This window comes from Ranitomeya imitator, chromosome 7 (genome assembly GCF_032444005.1).
Source record: "Ranitomeya imitator isolate aRanImi1 chromosome 7, aRanImi1.pri, whole genome shotgun sequence".
NCBI lineage: Eukaryota > Metazoa > Chordata > Amphibia > Anura > Dendrobatidae > Ranitomeya > Ranitomeya imitator.
The window spans coordinates 3,420,121-3,440,460 of NC_091288.1; the positions used below are offsets into that span (position 1 = coordinate 3,420,121).

At 48.0% G+C, this 20,340-nt stretch overlaps 1 protein-coding gene across 2 annotated transcripts in view; it reads right to left on the bottom strand.

Annotated features, from left to right (window-relative positions):
* The window catches only part of SCTR (secretin receptor), a 177,221-nt gene that overhangs the window by 36,813 nt on the left and 120,068 nt on the right, over positions 1-20,340 (bottom strand). For both annotated transcript variants that reach the window (XM_069732564.1, XM_069732563.1), the window contains exons 7-9: positions 16,818-16,971; positions 16,688-16,748; positions 14,357-14,426 (exon numbers count right to left, since the gene is read on the bottom strand). In XM_069732564.1, coding sequence (XP_069588665.1) covers positions 14,357-14,426; positions 16,688-16,748; positions 16,818-16,971 — 285 coding nt within the window. The remainder of the gene's footprint in view (positions 1-14,356; positions 14,427-16,687; positions 16,749-16,817; positions 16,972-20,340) is intronic.

Here is a 20,340-nt window from a genome sequence, read left to right on the forward strand (position 1 = left end):
CCCAAACATGACTCCACCTCCTCCTTTTCATGGGGCGTCCATCAACCAGCCATCCTGCACTCCATCCATCTGGACCATGGAGCGTTGCACTCATCGGTGAACAGTTTGGACGTCAGTCTTCATGGATCGTTTGGCCACTGGAGCCGCTTCTGCTTGTGTGCCGTGGATAGAGGCGGTCGGCAGGATCCGCACAAACCTCTGAAGGACCCTGCATCTTGTTGTTCTGGGGACGTTGGAGGCTCCAGCAGCTCCATAAACTCCTCTGCTGCCATGACGAGGCATTTGTGCTCTTTATACCTGACACAATGGCCTGTTGGAAAGAGTCCTCGATTCTTCCCTATCAGCTCGCACACGTGTGCCGGGAATCAGCGACAGACTTCTGGATTGTGCGATGGTCACCATGAAGGGTCTTGGCAATGTTGTAGTCATGCCTTGGCTTCTCAGCAGTGGACACGTCCTCTTTCTTTCCCATTTTGGCCTCATATGTAGCTGCTTAATAATGTGGAGCAGCCTTCTTCAGTCGTCTTGCCTTTACGTGGACGCACCGGCCACACTAATGTGCACAGGTATCTGCCATTGCTCTCAGTGATATAAAGACCCTGACACATCACATCAATGAGTGCAAATGACAAACACAAAGATTCTAACCTGATCATCCGGAACTCTGCGCATAATAATTGGGAACACAGTGTATTGGGCATCACGCTCCTCTGCTCACATTCTGTCTTGCACTAATGTCCCATCATGCTCCTCTGCGATGCTGCTGGGCTAATACCCGGCACATACAGGTCCTTCTCAAAAAATTAGCATATAGTGTTAAATTTCATTATTTACCATAATGTAATGATTGCAATTAAACTTTCATATATTATAGATTCATTATCCACCAACTGAAATTTGTCAGGTCTTTTATTGTTTTAATACTGATGATTTTGGCATACAACTCCTGATAACCCAAAAAACCTGTCTCAATAAATTAGCATATCAAGAAAAGGTTCTCTAAACGACCTATTACCCTAATCTTCTGAATCAACTAATTAACTCTAAACACATGCAAAAGATACCTGAGGCTTTTATAAACTCCCTGCCTGGTTCATTACTCAAAACCCCCATCATGGGTAAGACTAGCGACCTGACAGATGTCAAGAAGGCCATCATTGACACCCTCAAGCAAGAGGGTAAGACCCAGAAAGAAATTTCTCAACAAATAGGCTGTTCCCAGAGTGCTGTATCAAGGCACCTCAATGGTAAGTCTGTTGGAAGGAAACAATGTGGCAGAAAACGCTGTACAACGAGAAGAGGAGACCGGACCCTGAGGAAGATTGTGGAGAAGAAGCGATTCCAGACCTTGGGGAACCTGAGGAAGCAGTGGACTGAGTCTGGTGTGGAAACATCCAGAGCCACCGTGCACAGGCGTGTGCAGGAAATGGGCTACAGGTGCCGCATTCCCCAGGTAAAGCCACTTTTGAACCATAAACAGCGGCAGAGGCGCCTGACCTGGGCTACAGAGAAGCAGCACTGGACTGTTGCTAAGTGGTCCCAAGTACTTTTTTCTGATGAAAGCAAATTTTGCATGTCATTCGGAAATCAAGGTGCCAGAGTCTGGAGGAAGACTGGGGAGAAGGAAATGCCAAAATGCCTGAAGTCCAGTGTCAAGTACCCACAGTCAGTGATGGTGTGGGGTGCCATGTCAGCTGCTGGTGTTGGTCCACTGTGTTTCATCAAGGGCAGGGTCAATGCAGCTAGCTATCAGGAGATTTTGGAGCACTTCATGCTTCCATCGGCTGAAATGCTTTATGGAGATGAAGATTTCATTTTTCAGCACGACCTGGCACCTGCTCACAGTGCCAAAACCACTGGTAAATGGTTTACTGACCATGGTATTACTGTGCTCAATTGGCCTGCCAACTCTCCTGACCTGAACCCCATAGAGAATCTGTGGGATATTGTGAAGAGAAAGTTGAGAGACGCAAGACCCAACACTCTGGATGAGCTTAAGGCCGCTATTGAAGCATCCTGGGCCTCCATAACCTCTCAGCAGTGTCACAGGCTGATTGCCTCCATGCCACGCCGCATTGAAGCAGTCATTTCTGCCAAAGGATTCCCCACCAAGTATTGAGTGCATAACTGAACATTATTATTTGTTGGTTTTTTTGTTTGTTATTAAAAAACACTTTTATTTGATTGGATGGGTGAAATATGCTAATTTATTGAGACAGGGTTTTTGGGTTATCAGGAGTTGTATGCCAAAATCATCAGTATTAAAACAATAAAAGACCTGACAAATTTCAGTTGGTGGATAATGAATCTATAATATATGAAAGTTTAATTGTAATCATTACATTATGGTAAATAATGAAATTTAACACTATATGCTAATTTTTTGAGAAGGACCTGTATGTGCCGGGTATTAGCCCAGCAGCATCGCAGAGGAGCATGATGGGACATTAGTGCAAGACAGAATGTGAGCAGAGGAGCGTGATGCCCAATACACTGTGTTCCCAATTATTATGCGCAGAGTTCCGGATGATCAGGTTAGAATCTTTGTGTTTGTCATTTGCACTCATTGATGTGATGTGTCAGGGTCTTTATATCACTGAGAGCAATGGCAGATACCTGTGCACATTAGTGTGGCCGGTGCGTCCACGTAAAGGCAAGACGACTGAAGAAGGCTGCTCCACATTATTAAGCAGCTACATATGAGGCCAAAATGGGAAAGAAAGAGGACGTGTCCACTGCTGAGAAGCCAAGGCATGACTACAACATTGCCAAGACCCTTCATGGTGACCATCGCACAATCCAGAAGTCTGTCGCTGATTCCCGGCACACGTGTGCGAGCTGATAGGGAAGAATCGAGGACTCTTTCCAACAGGCCATTGTGTCAGGTATAAAGAGCACAAATGCCTCGTCATGGCAGCAGAGGAGTTTATGGAGCTGCTGGAGCCTCCAACGTCCCCAGAACAACAAGATGCAGGGTCCTTCAGAGGTTTGTGCGGATCCTGCCGACCGCCTCTATCCACGGCACACAAGCAGAAGCGGCTCCAGTGGCCAAACGATCCATGAAGACTGACGTCCAAACTGTTCACCGATGAGTGCAACGCTCCATGGTCCAGATGGATGGAGTGCAGGATGGCTGGTTGATGGACGCCCCATGAAAAGGAGGAGGTGGAGTCATGTTTGGGGCTGGAATCGTGGGGAGAGAGATTGTCGGCCCCTTTATGATCCCTGAAGGGGTAAAGATGAACTCCATAATCTATGTGGACCTGTACAGGGCAACATGACCGCTCCAGCTCTGCTACATCTGATGCTTTACAGTTATGTGCAGCTATCCGCCTCCGGTGTGTCCCATCTCCCCCTCCCTAAAAGAGGACGGGGCTCAGCAGTTAGTGGAACTACAAGTCTAAGAATCTCCTTTATCAATACAACGGGACTTTTTTGATTATATTAACCCCTTCATGACTGGAGTTTTTCGCTCCCCTCCTTCCCAGAGCCATCATTTTTTTATTTTTCCATCAATATGGCCATGTGAGGGCTTATTGTTTGCAGGACGAGTTGTACTTTTGAATGACATCATTGGTTTTAGCATGTTGTGTACTAGAAAACGGGAAAAAAATTCCAAATGCGGTGAAATTGCAAAAAAAGTGCAATCCCACACTTGTTTTTTGTTTGGCTTTTTTGCTCGGTTCACTAAATGCTAAATCTGAGCTGCCATTATGATTCTCCAGGTCAGTACGAGTTCATAGACACCAAACATGTCTACGTTATTTTTTATCCAAGTGGTGAAAAAAATTCCAACCTTTACTAAAAATAAAATGGCGCCATTTTCCGAGAACCGTAGCGTCTCCAATTTTCGTGATCTGGGGTCGAGTGAGGGCTTATTTTTTGCGTGCCGAGATGACATTTTTAATGATGCCATTTTGGTGCAGATACGTTCTTTTGATCGCCTGTTATTGCATTTTAATTCAATGTCGTGGCGACCAAAAAACCTAATTCTGGCTCTTTTTTCCGCTACGCTGTTAAACGATCAGGTTAATTCTTTTTTTAGTGATAGATCGGGCGATTCTGAACACGGCGATACCAAATATGTGTAGGTTTGATTTTTTTTTTAATTATTTTGATTTGGGTGAAAGGGGGTGATTTAAACTTTTACATTTTTTTGTTTTAAACACTTTTTTTTTTACCTTTGGCATGTTTCAGTAGTCTCCATGGGAGGCTAGGAGCTGGCATAGCCTGATCAGCTCTGCTACATAGAGGTGATGATCAGATCGCTCCTATGTAGCAGAATTACAGCATTGCTATGTGCGCCGACCACAGGGTGGCGCTCATAGCAATCCGGCATCATCAACCATAGAGGTCTGCAGGAGACCTCGGGTTGTTATGGCAACGCAGCGCTGACCCCCGATCACATCAGCGAAGCGCGTATTTCCGGCTGAGCGACGGAAGTGCTTGTTAAATGTTTGACAGCGGCATTTAACTAGTTAACGGGCATGGCGGATCACGATTCTGCTTGCGCCTATTGCGGGCACATGTCAGCTGTTTAAAACAGCTGACATGTCGCGGCTTTGAGGTGCGCTCACCGCCGGAGCCCACATCAAAGCGGGTGATACTGACATCAGACGTACTACTCCGTCAGCTGGCAATAAGGGGTTAAAGGGAACCTGTGATCAGGATTGTGCTCAGTGACTACAGACAGTGTCAGGTCGGTGCCGTTATACTGATTACACTGATACCTGTGATCAGGATTGTGCTCAGTGACTACAGAGTGTCAGGTCGGTGCCGTTATACTGATTACACTGATACCTGTGATCAGGATTGTGCTCAGTGACTACAGACAGTGTCAGGTCGGTGCCGTTATACTGATTACACTGATACCAGTGATCAGGATTGTGCTCAGTGACTACAGGCAGTGTCAGGTCGGTGCCGTTATACTGATTACACTGATACCTGTGATCAGGATTGTGCTCAGTGACTACAGGCAGTGTCAGGTCGGTGCCGTTATACTGATTACACTGATACCTGTGATCAGGATTGTGCTCAGTGACTACAGACAGTGTCAGGCCGGTGCTGTTATACTGATTACACTGATACCAGTGATCAGGATTGTGCTCAGTGACTACAGGCAGTGTCAGGTCGGTGCCGTTATACTGATTACACTGATACCTGTGATCAGGATTGTGCTCAGTGACTACAGACAGTGTCAGGTCGGTGCCGTTATACTGATTACACTGATACCAGTGATCAGAATTGTGCTCAGTGACTACAGGCAGTGTCAGGTCGGTGCCGTTATACTGATTACACTGATACCTGTGATCAGGATTGTGCTCAGTGACTACAGGCAGTGTCAGGTCGGTGCCGTTATACTGATTACACTGATACCTGTGATCAGGATTGTGCTCAGTGACTACAGACAGTGTCAGGCCGGTGCTGTTATACTGATTACACTGATACCAGTGATCAGGATTGTGCTCAGTGACTACAGGCAGTGTCAGGTCGGTGCCGTTATACTGATTACACTGATACCTGTGATCAGGATTGTGCTCAGTGACTACAGACAGTGTCAGGTCGGTGCCGTTATACTGATTACACTGATACCTGTGATCAGGATTGTGCTCAGTGACTACAGACAGTGTCAGGTCGGTGCCGTTATACTGATTACACTGATACCTGTGATCAGGATTGTGCTCAGTGACTACAGACAGTGTCAGGTCGGTGCCGTTATACTGATTACACTGATACCAGTGATCAGGATTGTGCTCAGTGACTACAGGCAGTGTCAGGTCGGTGCCGTTATACTGATTACACTGATACCTGTGATCAGGATTGTGCTCAGTGACTACAGGCAGTGTCAGGTCGGTGCCGTTATACTGATTACACTGATACCTGTGATCAGGATTGTGCTCAGTGACTACAGACAGTGTCAGGCCGGTGCTGTTATACTGATTACACTGATACCAGTGATCAGGATTGTGCTCAGTGACTACAGGCAGTGTCAGGTCGGTGCCGTTATACTGATTACACTGATACCTGTGATCAGGATTGTGCTCAGTGACTACAGACAGTGTCAGGTCGGTGCCGTTATACTGATTACACTGATACCAGTGATCAGAATTGTGCTCAGTGACTACAGGCAGTGTCAGGTCGGTGCCGTTATACTGATTACACTGATACCTGTGATCAGGATTGTGCTCAGTGACTACAGGCAGTGTCAGGTCGGTGCCGTTATACTGATTACACTGATACCTGTGATCAGGATTGTGCTCAGTGACTACAGACAGTGTCAGGCCGGTGCTGTTATACTGATTACACTGATACCAGTGATCAGGATTGTGCTCAGTGACTACAGGCAGTGTCAGGTCGGTGCCGTTATACTGATTACACTGATACCTGTGATCAGGATTGTGCTCAGTGACTACAGACAGTGTCAGGTCGGTGCCGTTATACTGATTACACTGATACCTGTGATCAGGATTGTGCTCAGTGACTACAGACAGTGTCAGGTCGGTGCCGTTATACTGATTACACTGATACCTGTGATCAGGATTGTGCTCAGTGACTACAGACAGTGTCAGGTCGGTGCCGTTATACTGATTACACTGATACCTGTGATCAGGATTGTGCTCAGTGACTACAGACAGTGTCAGGCCGGTGCTGTTATACTGATTACACTGATACCAGTGATCAGGATTGTGCTCAGTGACTACAGACAGTGTCAGGTCGGTGCCGTTATACTGATTACACTGATACCTGTGATCAGGATTGTGCTCAGTGACTACAGACAGTGTCAGGTTGGTGCCGTTATACTGATTACACTGATACCTGTGATCAGGATTGTGCTCAGTGACTACAGACAGTGTCAGGTCGGTGCCGTTATACTGATTACACTGATACCTGTGATCAGGATTGTGCTCAGTGACTACAGACAGTGTCAGGTCGGTGCCGTTATACTGATTACACTGATACCTGTGATCAGGATTGTGCTCAGTGACTACAGACAGTGTCAGGCCGGTGCTGTTATACTGATTACACTGATACCAGTGATCAGGATTGTGCTCAGTGACTACAGGCAGTGTCAGGTCGGTGCCGTTATACTGATTACACTGATACCTGTGATCAGGATTGTGCTCAGTGACTACAGACAGTGTCAGGTCGGAGCTGTTATACTGATTACACGAATACCTGTGATCAGGATTGTGCTCCGTGACTACAGACAATGTCAGGTCGGTGCCGTTATACTGATTACAATGATACCTGTGGTCAGGATTGTGCTCAGTGACTACAGGCAGTGTCAGGGCGGTGCTGTTATACTGATTACACTGATACCTGTGATCAGCATTGTGCTCAGTGACTACAGGCAGTGTCAGTTCGGTGCCGTTATACTGATTACACTGATACCTGTGATCAGGATTGTGCTCAGTGACTACAGACAGTGTCAGGTCGGAGCCGTTATACTGATTACACTGATACCTGTGATCAGGATTGTGTTCAGTGACTACAGACAGTGTCAGGTCGGTGCCGTTATACTGATTACACTGATACCTGTGATCAGGATTGTGTTCAGTGACTACAGACAGTGTCAGGTCGGTGCCGTTATACTGATTACACTGATACCTGTGATCAGGATTGTGTTCAGTGACTACAGACAGTGTCAGGGTGGTGCTGTTATACTGATTACACTGATACCTGTGATCAGCATTGTGCTCAGTGACTACAGGCAGTGTCAGTTCGGTGCCGTTATACTGATTACAATGATACCTGTGATCAGGATTGTGCTCAGTGACTACAGACAGTGTCAGGTCGGAGCCGTTATACTGATTACACTGATACCTGTGATCAGGATTGTGCTTAGTGACTACAGACAGTGTCAGGTCGGTGCCGTTATACTGATTACACCGATACCTGTGATCAGCATTGTGCTCAGTGACTACAGACGGTGTCAGGTCGGTGTCGTTATACTGATTACACTGATACCTGTGATCAGGATTGTGCTCAGTGACTACAGACAGTGTCAGGTCGGTGTCGTTATACTGATTACACTGATACCTGAGATCAGGATTGTGCTCAGTGACTACAGACAGTCTCAGGTCGGTGCCATTATACTGATTACACTGATACCAGTGATCAGGATTGTGCTCAGTGACTACAGACAGTGTCAGGTCGGTGCAGTTATACTGATTACACAGATACCTGTGATCAGGATTGTGCTCAGTGACTACAGGCAGTGTCAGGTCGGTGCAGTTATACTGATTACGCTGATACCTGTGATCAGGATTGTGCTCAGTGACTACAGACAGTGTCAGGTCTGTGCTGTTATACTGATTACACTGATACCTGTGATCAGGATTGTGCTCAGTGACTACAGACAGTGTCAGGTCGGTGCCGTTATACTGATTACACTGATACCTGTGATCAGGATTGTGCTCAGTGACTACAGACAGTGTCAGGTCGGTGCCGTTATACTGATTACACTGATACCTGTGATCAGGATTGTGCTCAGTGACTACAGACAGTCTCAGGTCGGTGCCATTATACTGATTACACTGATACCTGTGCTCAGGATTGTGCTCAGTGACTACAGACAGTGTCAGGTCGGTGCCGTTATACTGATTACACTGATACCTGTGATCAGGATTGTGCTCATTGACTACAGACAGTGTCAGGTCGGTGCCGTTATACTGATTACACTGATACCTGTGATCAGGATTGTGCTCGGTGACTACAGACACTGTCAGGTCGGTGCAGTTATACTGATTACACTGATACCTGTGATCAGGATTGTGCTCAGTAACTACAGGTAGTGTCAGGTCGGTGCAGTTATACTGATTACACTGATACCTGTGATCAGGATTGTGCTCAGTGACTACAGACAGTGTCAGGTCGGTGCCATTATACTGATTATACTAATACCTGTGATCAGGATTGTGCTCAGTGACTACAGGCAGTGTCAGGTCGGTGCAGTTATACTGATTACACAGATACCTGTGATCAGGATTGTGCTCAGTGACTACAGACAGTGTCAAGTCTTTGCCGTTATACTGATTACACTGATACCTGTGATCAGGATTGTGCTCAGTGACTACAGACAGTGTCAGGTTGGTGCCGTCATACTGATTACACTGATACCTGTGATCAGGATTGTGCTCAGTGACTACAGACAGTGTCAGGTCGGTGCTGTTATACTGATTACACTGATACCTGTGATCAGGATTGTGCTCAGTGATTACAGGCAGTGGCAGGTCGGTGTCGTTATACTGATTACACTGATACCTGTGATCAGGATTGTGCTCAGTGACTACAGACAGTCTCAGGTCGGTGCCGTTATACTGATTACACTGAAACCAGTGATCAGGATTGTGCTCAGTGACTACAGACAGTGTCAGGTCGGTGCCGTTATACTGATTACACTATACCTGTGATCAGGATTGTGCTCAGTGACTACAGACAGTGTCAGGTCGGTGCCGTTATACTGATTACACTGAAACCAGTGATCAGGATTGTGCTCAGTGACTACAGGCAGTGTCAGGTCGGAGCCGTTATACTGATTATACTAATACCTGTGATCAGGATTGTGCTCAGTGACTACAGACAGTGTCAGGTCGGTGCCGTTATACTGATTACACTGATACCTGTGATCAGGATTGTGCTCATTGACTACAGACAGTGTCAGGTCGCTGCCGTTATACTGATTACACTGATACCTGTGATCAGGATTGTGCTCAGTGACTACAGACAGTGTCAGGTCGGAGCCGTTATACTGATTACACTAATACCTGTGATCAGGATTGTGCTCAGTGATTGCAGTGTCCGGTCGGTGCCATTATACTGATTACACTGATACCTGTGATCAGGATTGTGCTCAGTGACTACAGACAGTGTCAGGTCGGTGCCGTTATACTGATTACACTGATACCTGTGATCAGGATTGTGCTCAGTGACTACAGACAGTGTCAGGTCGGAGCCGTTATACTGATTACACTGATACCTGTGATCAGGATTGTGCTCAGTGACTACAGACAGTGTCAGGTCAGTGCCGTTATACTGATTACACTGATACCTGTGATCAGGATTGTGCTCAGTGACTACACACAGTGTCAGGTCGGTGCCATTATACTGATTACACTAATACCAGTGATCAGGATTGTGCTCAGTGACTACAGACAGTGTCAGGTCGGTGCTGTTATTCTGATTGCACTATACCTGTGATCAGGATTGTGCTCAGTGACTACAGACAGTGTCAGGTCGGTGCAGTTATACTGATTACACTAATACCTGTGATCAGGATTGTGCTCAGCGACTACAGACAGTGTCAGGTCGGTGCCGTTATACTGATTACACTGATACCTGTGATGAGGATTGTGCTCATTGACTACAGACAGTGTCAGGTCGGTGCCGTTATACTGATTACACTGATACCTGTGATCAGGATTGTGCTCAGTGACTACAGACAGTGTCAGGTCGGAGCCGTTATACTTATTACACTAATACCTGTGATCAGGATTGTGCTCACTGACTACAGGCAGTGTCAGGTCGGAGCCGTTATACTGATTACACTAATACCTGTGATCAGGATTGTGCTCAGTGACTACAGACATTGTCAGGTCGGTGCCGTTATACTGATTACACTAATACCTGTGATCAGGATTGTGCTCAGTGACTACAGACAGTGTCAGGTCGGAGCCGTTATACTGATTACACTAATACCTGTGATCAGGATTGTGCTCAGTGACTACAGACAGTGTCAGGTCGGTGCCGTTATACTGATTACACTGATACCTGTGATCAGGATTGTGCTCAGTGACTACAGACAGTGTCCGGTCGGAGCCGTTATACTGATTACACTGATACCTGTGATCAGGATTGTGCTCAGTGACTACAGACAGTGTCAGGTCGGTGCCGTTATACTGATTACACTGATACCTGTGATCAGGATTGTGCTCAGTGACTACAGACAGTGTCAGGTCGGTGCCGTTATAGTGATTACACTGATACCTGTGATCAGGATTGTGCTCAGTGACTACACACAGTGTCAGGTCGGTGCCGTTATACTGATTACACTGATATCTGTGATCAGGATTGTGCTCAGTGACTACACACAGTGTCGGGTCTGTGCCGTTATAGTGATTACACTGATACCTGTGATCAGGATTGTGCTCAGTGACTACACATAGTGTCAGGTCGGTGCCGTTATACTGATTACACCGATACCTGTGATCAGGATTGTGCTCAGTTACTACAGACACTGTCAGGTCGGCGCCGTTATACTGATTACACTGATACCTGTGATCAGGATTGTGCTCAGTGACTACAGGCAGTGTCAGGTCGGTGCCGTTATACTGATTACACTGATACCTGTGATCAGGATTGTGCTCAGTGACTACAGACAGTGTCAGGTCGGTGCCGTTATACTGATTACACTGATACCTGTGATCAGGATTGTGCTCAGTGACTACAGACAGTGTCAGGTCGGTGCAGTTATACTGATTACACTGATACCTGTGATCAGGATTGTGCTCAGTGACTACAGACAGTGTCAGGTCGGTGCCGTTATACTGATTACACTGATACCTGTGATCAGGATTGTGCTCAGTGTCTACACTGTCAGGTCGGCACCGTTATACTGATTACAGTGATTCCTATCATCAGGATTGTGCTCAGTGACTACAGTGTCAGGTCGGTGCCGTTATTCTGATTACACTGATACCTGTGATCAGAATTGTGCTCAGTGACTACAAACAATGTCAGGTCAGTGCAGTTATACTGATTACTCTGATACCTGTGATCAGGATTGTGCTCAGTGACTACAGACAGTGTCAGGTCGGTGCCATTATACTGATTACACAGATACCTGTGATCAGGATTGTGCTCAGTGACTACAGTGTCAGGTCGGTGCCGTTATACTGATTACACTGATACCTGTGATCAGGATTGTGCTCAGTGACTACAGTGTCAGGTCGGTGCCGTTATACTGATTACACTGATACCTGTGATGAGGATTGTGCTCAGTAACTACAGGCAGTGTCAGGTCGGTGCCGTTATACTGATTACACTGATACCTGAGATCAGGATTGTGCTCAGTGACTACAGACAGTGTCAGGTCGGAGCCGTTATACTGATTACACTAATACCTGTGATCAGGATTGTGCTCAGTGACTACAGACAGTGTCAGGTCGGCGCTGTTATACTGATTACACTGATACCTGTGATCAGGATTGTGCTCAGTGACTACAGTGTCAGGTCGGTGCCGTTATACTGATTACACTGATACCTGTGATCAGGATTGTGCTCAGTGACTACAGACAGTGTCAGGTCGGTGCCGTTATACCAATTACACTGATACCTGTGATTAGGATTGTGCTCAGTAACTACAGGCAGTGTCAGGTCGGTGCCGTTATACTGATTACACTGATACCTGTGATCAGGATTGTGCTCAGTGACTACAGACAGTGTCAGGTCGGTGCCGTTATACCAATTACACTGATACCTGTGATTAGGATTGTGCTCAGTATCTACAGGCAGTTTCAGGTCGGTGCCGTTATACCTATTACACTGATACCTGTGATCAGGATTGTGCTCAGTAACTACATGCAGTGTCAGGTCGGTGCCGTTATACTGATTACACTGATACCTGTGATCAGGATTGTGCTCAGTGACTACAGGCACTGTCAGTGTGGCAATGGTTTATTGAACCACGAAACACATGTGAATAAATACACCACTTTGCAAGCTATATCCCGAGAGAGTGCGGCTGTTTTCTCGCTTATTTGAACCACAAAACAGGCAGATAATACGTAGAACAATTCTCCAAGATGGTGCACATTACAGAGTCTCACCCTTTCGCTGACTCGCCAGGATAATGGCAGATGTTACGTCAGAGCTCCCAGGGCCACTACCCCACCTGTGATACACACACACAGACAGGAGAAAAGTCACAGAGAAAAAAACAGAGATGATTACCTGCTCAGGCCTCCAAGACAAATGCACTGGCAGGGTGCAGCGGACCCAATTAATGATGGCAAAAACACAGGTGCAACAATACCGATGAAACAACCACTTTCAATCCAGTGTTGGATGCTTGGTATTTTAGTGCACAAAAAGATAATAGTCTGTAACCGGAGCAGCGGCCGGAGCAGCAGCTGGAATAGTGACCAGAGCAGCGACCAGAGCAGCAACCGGAGCAGCGGCTGGAGCAGCAGCTGGAATAGTGACCAGAGCAGCGACCAGAGCAGCAACCGGAGCAGCAGCTGGAAAAGTGACCAGAGCAGCGACCAGAGCAGCAACCAGAGCAGCGGCCGGAGCAGCAGCTGGAATAGTGACCAGAGCAGCGACCGGAGCAGCAACCGGAGCAGCGGCCGGAGCAGCAGCTGGAATAGTGACCAGAGCAGCGACCGGAGCAGCAGCTGAAATAGTGACCAGAGCAGCAGCTGGAATAGTGACCAGAGCAGCGACCTGAGCAGCGGCCGGAGCAGCAGCTGGAATAGTGACCGGAGCAGCGACCGGAGCAGCAGCTGAAATAGTGGCCATAGCAGCGACCGGAGCAGCGGCCGGAGCAGCAGCTGGAATAGTGACCAGAGCAGCGACCAGAGCAGCAGCTGGAATAGCGACCAGAGCAGCGACCGGAGCAGCAGCTGAAATAGTGACCAGAGCAGCGACCGAAGCAGCAGCTGGAATAGTGACCAGAGCAGCGACCGGAGCAGCAGCTGAAATAGTGACCACAGCAGTGACCGAAGCAGCAGCTGGAATAGTGACCAGAGCAGCGACCGAAGCAGCAGCTGGAATAGCGACCAGAGCAGCGACCGGAGCAGCAGCTGAAATAGTGACCACAGCAGTGACCGAAGCAGCAGCTGGAATAGTGACCAGAGCAGCGACCGGAGCAGCAGCCGAAATAGTGACCAGAGCAGCGACCGAAGCAGCGACCGGAGCAGCAGCTGAAATAGTGACTATAGCAGCGACCGGAGCAGCGGCCGGAGCAGCAGCTGGAATAGTGACCGGAGCAGCAGCTGAAATAGTGCCCATAGCTGCGACCGGAGCAGCGACCGGAGCAGCAGCTGAAATAGTGACCAGAGCAGCGACCGGAGCAGCAGCTGGAATACTGACCGGAGCAGCGACCAGAGCAGCAGCTGAAATAGTGACCAGAGCAGCGGCCGGAGCAGCAGCTGGAATCGTGACCAGAGCAGCGACCGGAGCAGCGACCAGAGCAGCAGCTGGAATAGTGACCAGAGCAGCGACCGGAGCAGCAGCTGGAATAGCGACCGAAGCAGCGACTGGAAAAGATTCCAGTCTGTTTGTATACAGTAGATTATGTGTGACATTAAAGGGGGAAAAGTGCTGAAATGATTCAGGGTCACATTGTGTCACTTACAAATATGGAGAGAATGACCGGGCCCCGGATTATCCACCAGACGCTGGCGTTGGAGTTGATGTTCCAGCAGCTGAAAGAAACAGAAGCCGAATTCAGACACAACCTGCACCCGAGGCATCGCCCTCACAGCACTGCGCCTCATGCTATCAGTTACCTGCAGTGTTGTCATGGGGATGCAAGCCACATCAATGTCCACACAAACAGGAGTGAACAGATATCGGTTATATCTGTACACTGCGGGATTCTGACTAATATAATAGATGTCCATATACAGTGGAATGTAAAAGTCTGTGCACCCCTGGTCAAAATTACTGTTATTGCGAACACTTCAGCAAGTTGAAGATGAAATGATCTAAAAGACCTAAAGTTTCAGATGTCACATTTCCTTAGTATTTTAGGCAAAATTAAAATAAATATATATCTTCATGTTTTCCATTTTAAAAATTACAAAAAGTAAAATGGGCCAATGCATTAGTTTGTGCACCCTACATGGTTATTACCTAGCAGCGCCCTCTTTTGCAAGTATCACAGCTTGTAAACTTTTTGTAGCCAAACAAGAGTCTTTCATTTCTTCTGAGGGATTTTCCTCCGTTCTTCCTTTTTAGAACTCCTCCTGATCTGTGAGATTCCTGGGGCGTCTTGCATCCTCGGTTATTTTGAGGTCTCACCACAGATTATCAATGGTGTTCAGATCAGTGGACTGTGAGGGCCACTGTAAAACCTTCATCTTGGGCCTTTTCAGGTCATCTATTGTGGATTGTGACGTGTTTAGGATCATTCTACATGTGTAGCAGCCATCCTTTTCCTCTCCCTCTTTTCATCTTCAGCTTTTTTACAGATATTTTTATGTTTGCATCAAGAATTTGTTGGAATTTCATTGAATCCTTTCTTCCCACTACTCGTGAAATGTTCCTCATGTCATTGGCTGCAACACAACCCCAAAGCCTGATTGATCTCCCCCCATGCTTAATGGATGGCGAGATGTTCTTCTCCTGAAATTGCGCCCTTTTCTCTCCACACATACCTTTGATCATTGTGGCCATAGTTCTATTTTATCCTCATCGTTCACAGGACTTGTTTCCATAATGCATCAGTCTTGTTTAGCTGCTCTTTTCATACTTCTTACTCTGAATTTTATAGTGAGGACGCAGGAGAGGTTTTCTTCTGATGACTCTCCCATGAGGCCATATTTGTGCAGATGTCTCTGAGCAGTAGAACAATGTACCACAACTCCAGAGTCTGCCAAACCTCTCTGAATGTTTTTACAGTCAAGCGGGGGTTTTGATTTGTCTCAGCAATCCTACGACCAGCTTGCACTGAAATTTTGCTTGGTCTTTCAGGCCTTATCTTGACCTCCACTGTTCCTGGTAACGACCATTTCTTAATTACAGAACTGAGAAAAGGGCAACTTGAAAACACTTTGCAATCTCCTTACAGCCTCCTCCTGCTTTGTGGGCATTCTCAGAGTGCTCGGCAGCGTCTTACAAGATCCCATGGCTGCTGGTTTTGGGCACAAGGCTAGAGAAGGCCGGGTTTTTAAATCTGGAAATTTGTCTCACCTGGCCTTTCCGAACAATGATAGTGAACAATAACCCTAACAGGATAACTAAGGTCTGAAACCTCGGGCACAGTTCTCTAAGCACACGAAGCTGCAATGGTGCACAAACTTTGGCATCTAACCATTTTTCTTATTGTAGTTTTGAAAATGTAAAAGATTAAAATATAAATATATTTTACGTAAAATACAGAGGAAATGTGTCATCTGTAACTTTAGGCCTTTTAGATAATTTCATCTGCAACTTAATTAACTGTTCACAATAACAGTAATTTTGACCATGGGTGCACAAACTTTTACATGCCACTATAAGGAGAGATTCTAGGTAATATAATAGATGTCGGTATAATGGGGGATTCTGGGTAATAGTGCTGGTGTCGGTATAATGGGGGATTCTGGGTAATAGTGCTGGTGTCGGTATAATGGGGGATTCTGGGTAATATTGCTGGTGTCGGTAAAATGGGGGATTCTGGGTAATAGTGCTGGTGTCGGTATAATGGGGGATTCTGGGTAATATTGCTGGTGTCGGTATAATGGGGGATTCTGGGTAATAGTGCTGGTGTCGGTATAATGGGGGATTCTGGGTAATAGTGCTGGTGTCGGTATAATGGGGGATTCTGGATAATAGTGCTGGTGTCGGTATAATGAGGGATTCTGGGTAATAGTGCTGGTGTCGGTATAATGGGGGATTCTGGGTAATAGTGCTGGTGTCAGTATAATGGGGGATTCTGGGTACTGAGGAGGGTTATGGCGGAGGGTGGGCGTTGTATACTCACCCCGTGTTCTCATACAGCTGTCGGCACACCGACCACGCGATGATGAAGACCAGAGGAGAACCTGCAGTACACAGATAGTGATGAGTTGGGGTCCAGGTTTTGGGGGTCTCCTGCTGCGCTGTGCACTCACCCCACCCCAGGGCAATGTACCAGCAGAAATATTTCCACTCGGAGAAGAAGGAGACGACGAGCAGCGTGTGCAGGTAGAGCCCTTCCACCAGTAGCCAGCTGTAGTTCGCCATAATGCAGTACTGGAAGAAGATCATGACGTAATGACAGTCCGTCTGTGGAGAGAGGGGGCAGAGAACGTTATACCGGAGGAGAGAGAGGGGGCCGAGGACGTTATACCGGGGCGAGAGAGGGGGCCGAGGAGGTTACACAGGGGGTTATTCCATAGTCTTTGGAGTCAGAGTGCCCGGAACGCAGATAACTGTCTGCCTTCCGGACCCTCCTCAGTCATCATGGTGACTGAACCAGAGGTGGACCCAGAGCAGGTCCAAGAGGGTTCCCGTGGGGATGGGACCCTGACGATGCTTCTGGCTTCCCCTAGCCAGGAGTTTCAGGCCGCTCTGCACGCAGATGCGAGCCTAGAGAGTTTGAGACAACTCGCCGAGACGCCCACCTCCGTGACTAGTAAGGAGAGGGTGTTCTGGGAACGAGGAAGGTTGTACCGGGAGACAGTACCCAGAGAATCGCAAAAGGAGTGGTTGAGTGAAAGACAGCTGGTCGTCCCGCAGCAATTCCGGGGTGAGTTGTTACGGATTGCCCATGAGATCCCGCTAGCTGGACACTTGGGGATTAGCAAAACTAAGGTCTGACTGTCTCAACACTTCTATTGGCCTAAGATGGGGACAGATGTGTCAAACTACTGCCGCTCATCTATCACTTCTCAAAGAGTGGGGAAGGCGGGGCCTGCTCTTAAGGCTCCCCTGATCCCGTTGTCAGTGATAGAGGAGCCTTTCCAGAGAATCGCGGTGGACATTGTGGGCCCAGCAGCTCTGGAAAGCAATACATCCTTACTGTGGTAGACTACGCTTCCCGGTACCCAGAGGCAGTAGCTCTGGCGTCAACTAGGGCAGATAAGGTGGCGGATGCCCTGTTGGTTATCTTTTCACATGTAGGATTTTCCAGGGAGATGCTTACTGATCAAGGGACCCAATTCATGTCTCACCTAATGGAGGCTCTCTGTAAGAGAATGCAGGTGAAGCACCTGGTATCGCGTGCGTATCACCCACAGACCAATGGCATGTGTGAACGCTTCAATGGTACCCTCAAACAGATGCTACGCATGCTGGTTGAGACCCAAGGACGTGACTGGGAGCTGTACCTCCCACACCTGCTATTCGCTTACCGAGAGGTTCCGCAGGCCTCGACGGGGTTCTCCCCCTTCGAGCTCCTGTACGGCAGGCGAGTCCGGGGACCCCTTTGGTTGGTAAGGGAATCCTGGGAAGAGGAGCTGAACCCTTCTGAAGTGTCCATAGTGGAGTATGTCCTGCGCTTCCGTGACAGGATGCAGACCTTGACGCAGTTAGTGCATGACAACATGACGCAGGCTCAGGCTGACCAGAAGCACTGGTACGACCAGAACGCCCGGGAGCGGACCTACCACGTGGGTCAAAAGGTGTGGGTGCTGGTCCCCATGCCAACGGATAAGCTTCAGGCATCCTGGGAGGGTCCGTACGTCATCCACCAACAGCTCAACCCGGTCACCTACGTGGTCATACTTGACCACGTTCGGGGTAGGCGAAAGGCCTTTCACGTCAACATGATGAAGGCTCATCACGAACTTGAACCTTTCGTCCTACCGGTCTCCAGCTTGCCCGAAGACGGGGAGGAAGACACCCTCCTGGACATGCTGGCCCAAGACAAGGCCGGTGGGTCCATCGAGGATGTGGAGGTAAGCGACTCACTAACCTGTTATGACTGGTGATTTAGAACCACAATGGACCTGGTGGTTAAGAGCACTGAGAATGACCCGATAGTTACTAATAACATAGGACGAGCTCTGAGACGTGGGAACTCTGCTGACCGCAATCCCTAATCCTATCACACCTCACTAGAGGTAGCCGTGGAGCGCTCCTGACCAGACCTAGGCGCCTCGGGCACAGCCTGAGAAACTAGCTAGCCCTGAAGATAGAAAAATAAGCCTACCTTGCCTCAGAGAAATTCCCCAAAGGAAAAGGCAGCCCCCCACATATAATGACTGTGAGTAAAGATGAAAATACAAACACAGAGATGAAATAGATTTTAGCAAAGTGAGGCCCGACTTACTGAATAGACCGAGGATAGGAAAGATAGCTTTGCGGTCAGCACAAAAACCTACAAACAACCACGCAGAGGGCGCAAAAAGACCCTCCACACCGACTAACGGTACGGAGGTGCTCCCTCTGCGTCCCAGAGCTTCCAGCAAGCAAGACAAACCAATATAGCAAGCTGGACAGAAAAAATAGCAAACAAAAGTAACACAAGCAGAACTTAGCTTATGCAGGGCAGACAGGCCACAAGAACGATCCAGGAGAGAGCAAGACCAATACTGGAACATTGACTGGAGGCTAGGAACAAAGAACTAGGTGGAGTTAAATAGAGCAGCACCTAACGACTTAACCTCGTCACCTGAGGAAGGAAACTCAGAAGCCGCAGCCCCACTCACATCCACCAAAGGAAGCTCATGGACAGAACCAGCCGAAGTACCACTCATGACCACAGGAGGGAGCCTGACCACAGAATTCACAACAGTACCCCCCCCTTGAGGAGGGGTCACCGAACCCTCACCAGAGCCCCCAGGCCGACCAGGATGAGCCAAATGAAAGGCACGAACCAGATCGGCAGCATGAACATCAGAGGCAAAGACCCAGGAATTATCTTCCTGACCATAACCCTTCCACTTAACCAGGTACTGGAGTTTCCGTCTCGAAATACGAGAATCCAAAATCTTCTCCACTATATACTCCAACTCCCCCTCAACCAAAACCGGGGCAGGAGGATCAACGGATGGAACCACAGGTGCCACGTATCTTCGCAACAATGACCTATGGAATACATTATGGATGGAACGAAAACCACGCAAAGGGGCAAAAAGACCCACCGTGCCGAACTAACAGCACGGCGGTGCACCCCTCTGCTTCTCAGAGCTTCCAGCAAAAGACAATAGCAAGCTGGACAGAAAAAAAACAGAAAACAAACTAGAAGCACTTATCTAGCAGAGCAGCAGGCCCAAGGAAAGATGCAGTAGCTCAGATCCAACACTGGAACATTGACAAGGAGCAAGGAAGACAGACTCAGGTGGAGCTAAATAGCAAGGCAGCCAACGAGCTCACCAAAACACCTGAGGGAGGAAGCCCAGAGACTGCAATACCACTTGTGACCACAGAAGTGAACTCAGCCACAGAATTCACAACAGTACCCCCCCCTTGAGGAGGGGTCACCGAACCCTCACCAGAACCCCCAGGCCGACCAGGATGAGCCACATGAAAGGCACGAACAAGATCTGGGGCATGGACATCAGAGGCAAAAACCCAGGAATTATCTTCCTGAGCATAACCCTTCCATTTGACCAGATACTGGAGTTTCCGTCTAGAGACACGAGAATCCAAAATCTTCTCCACAATATACTCCAATTCCCCCTCCACCAAAACAGGGGCAGGAGGCTCCAC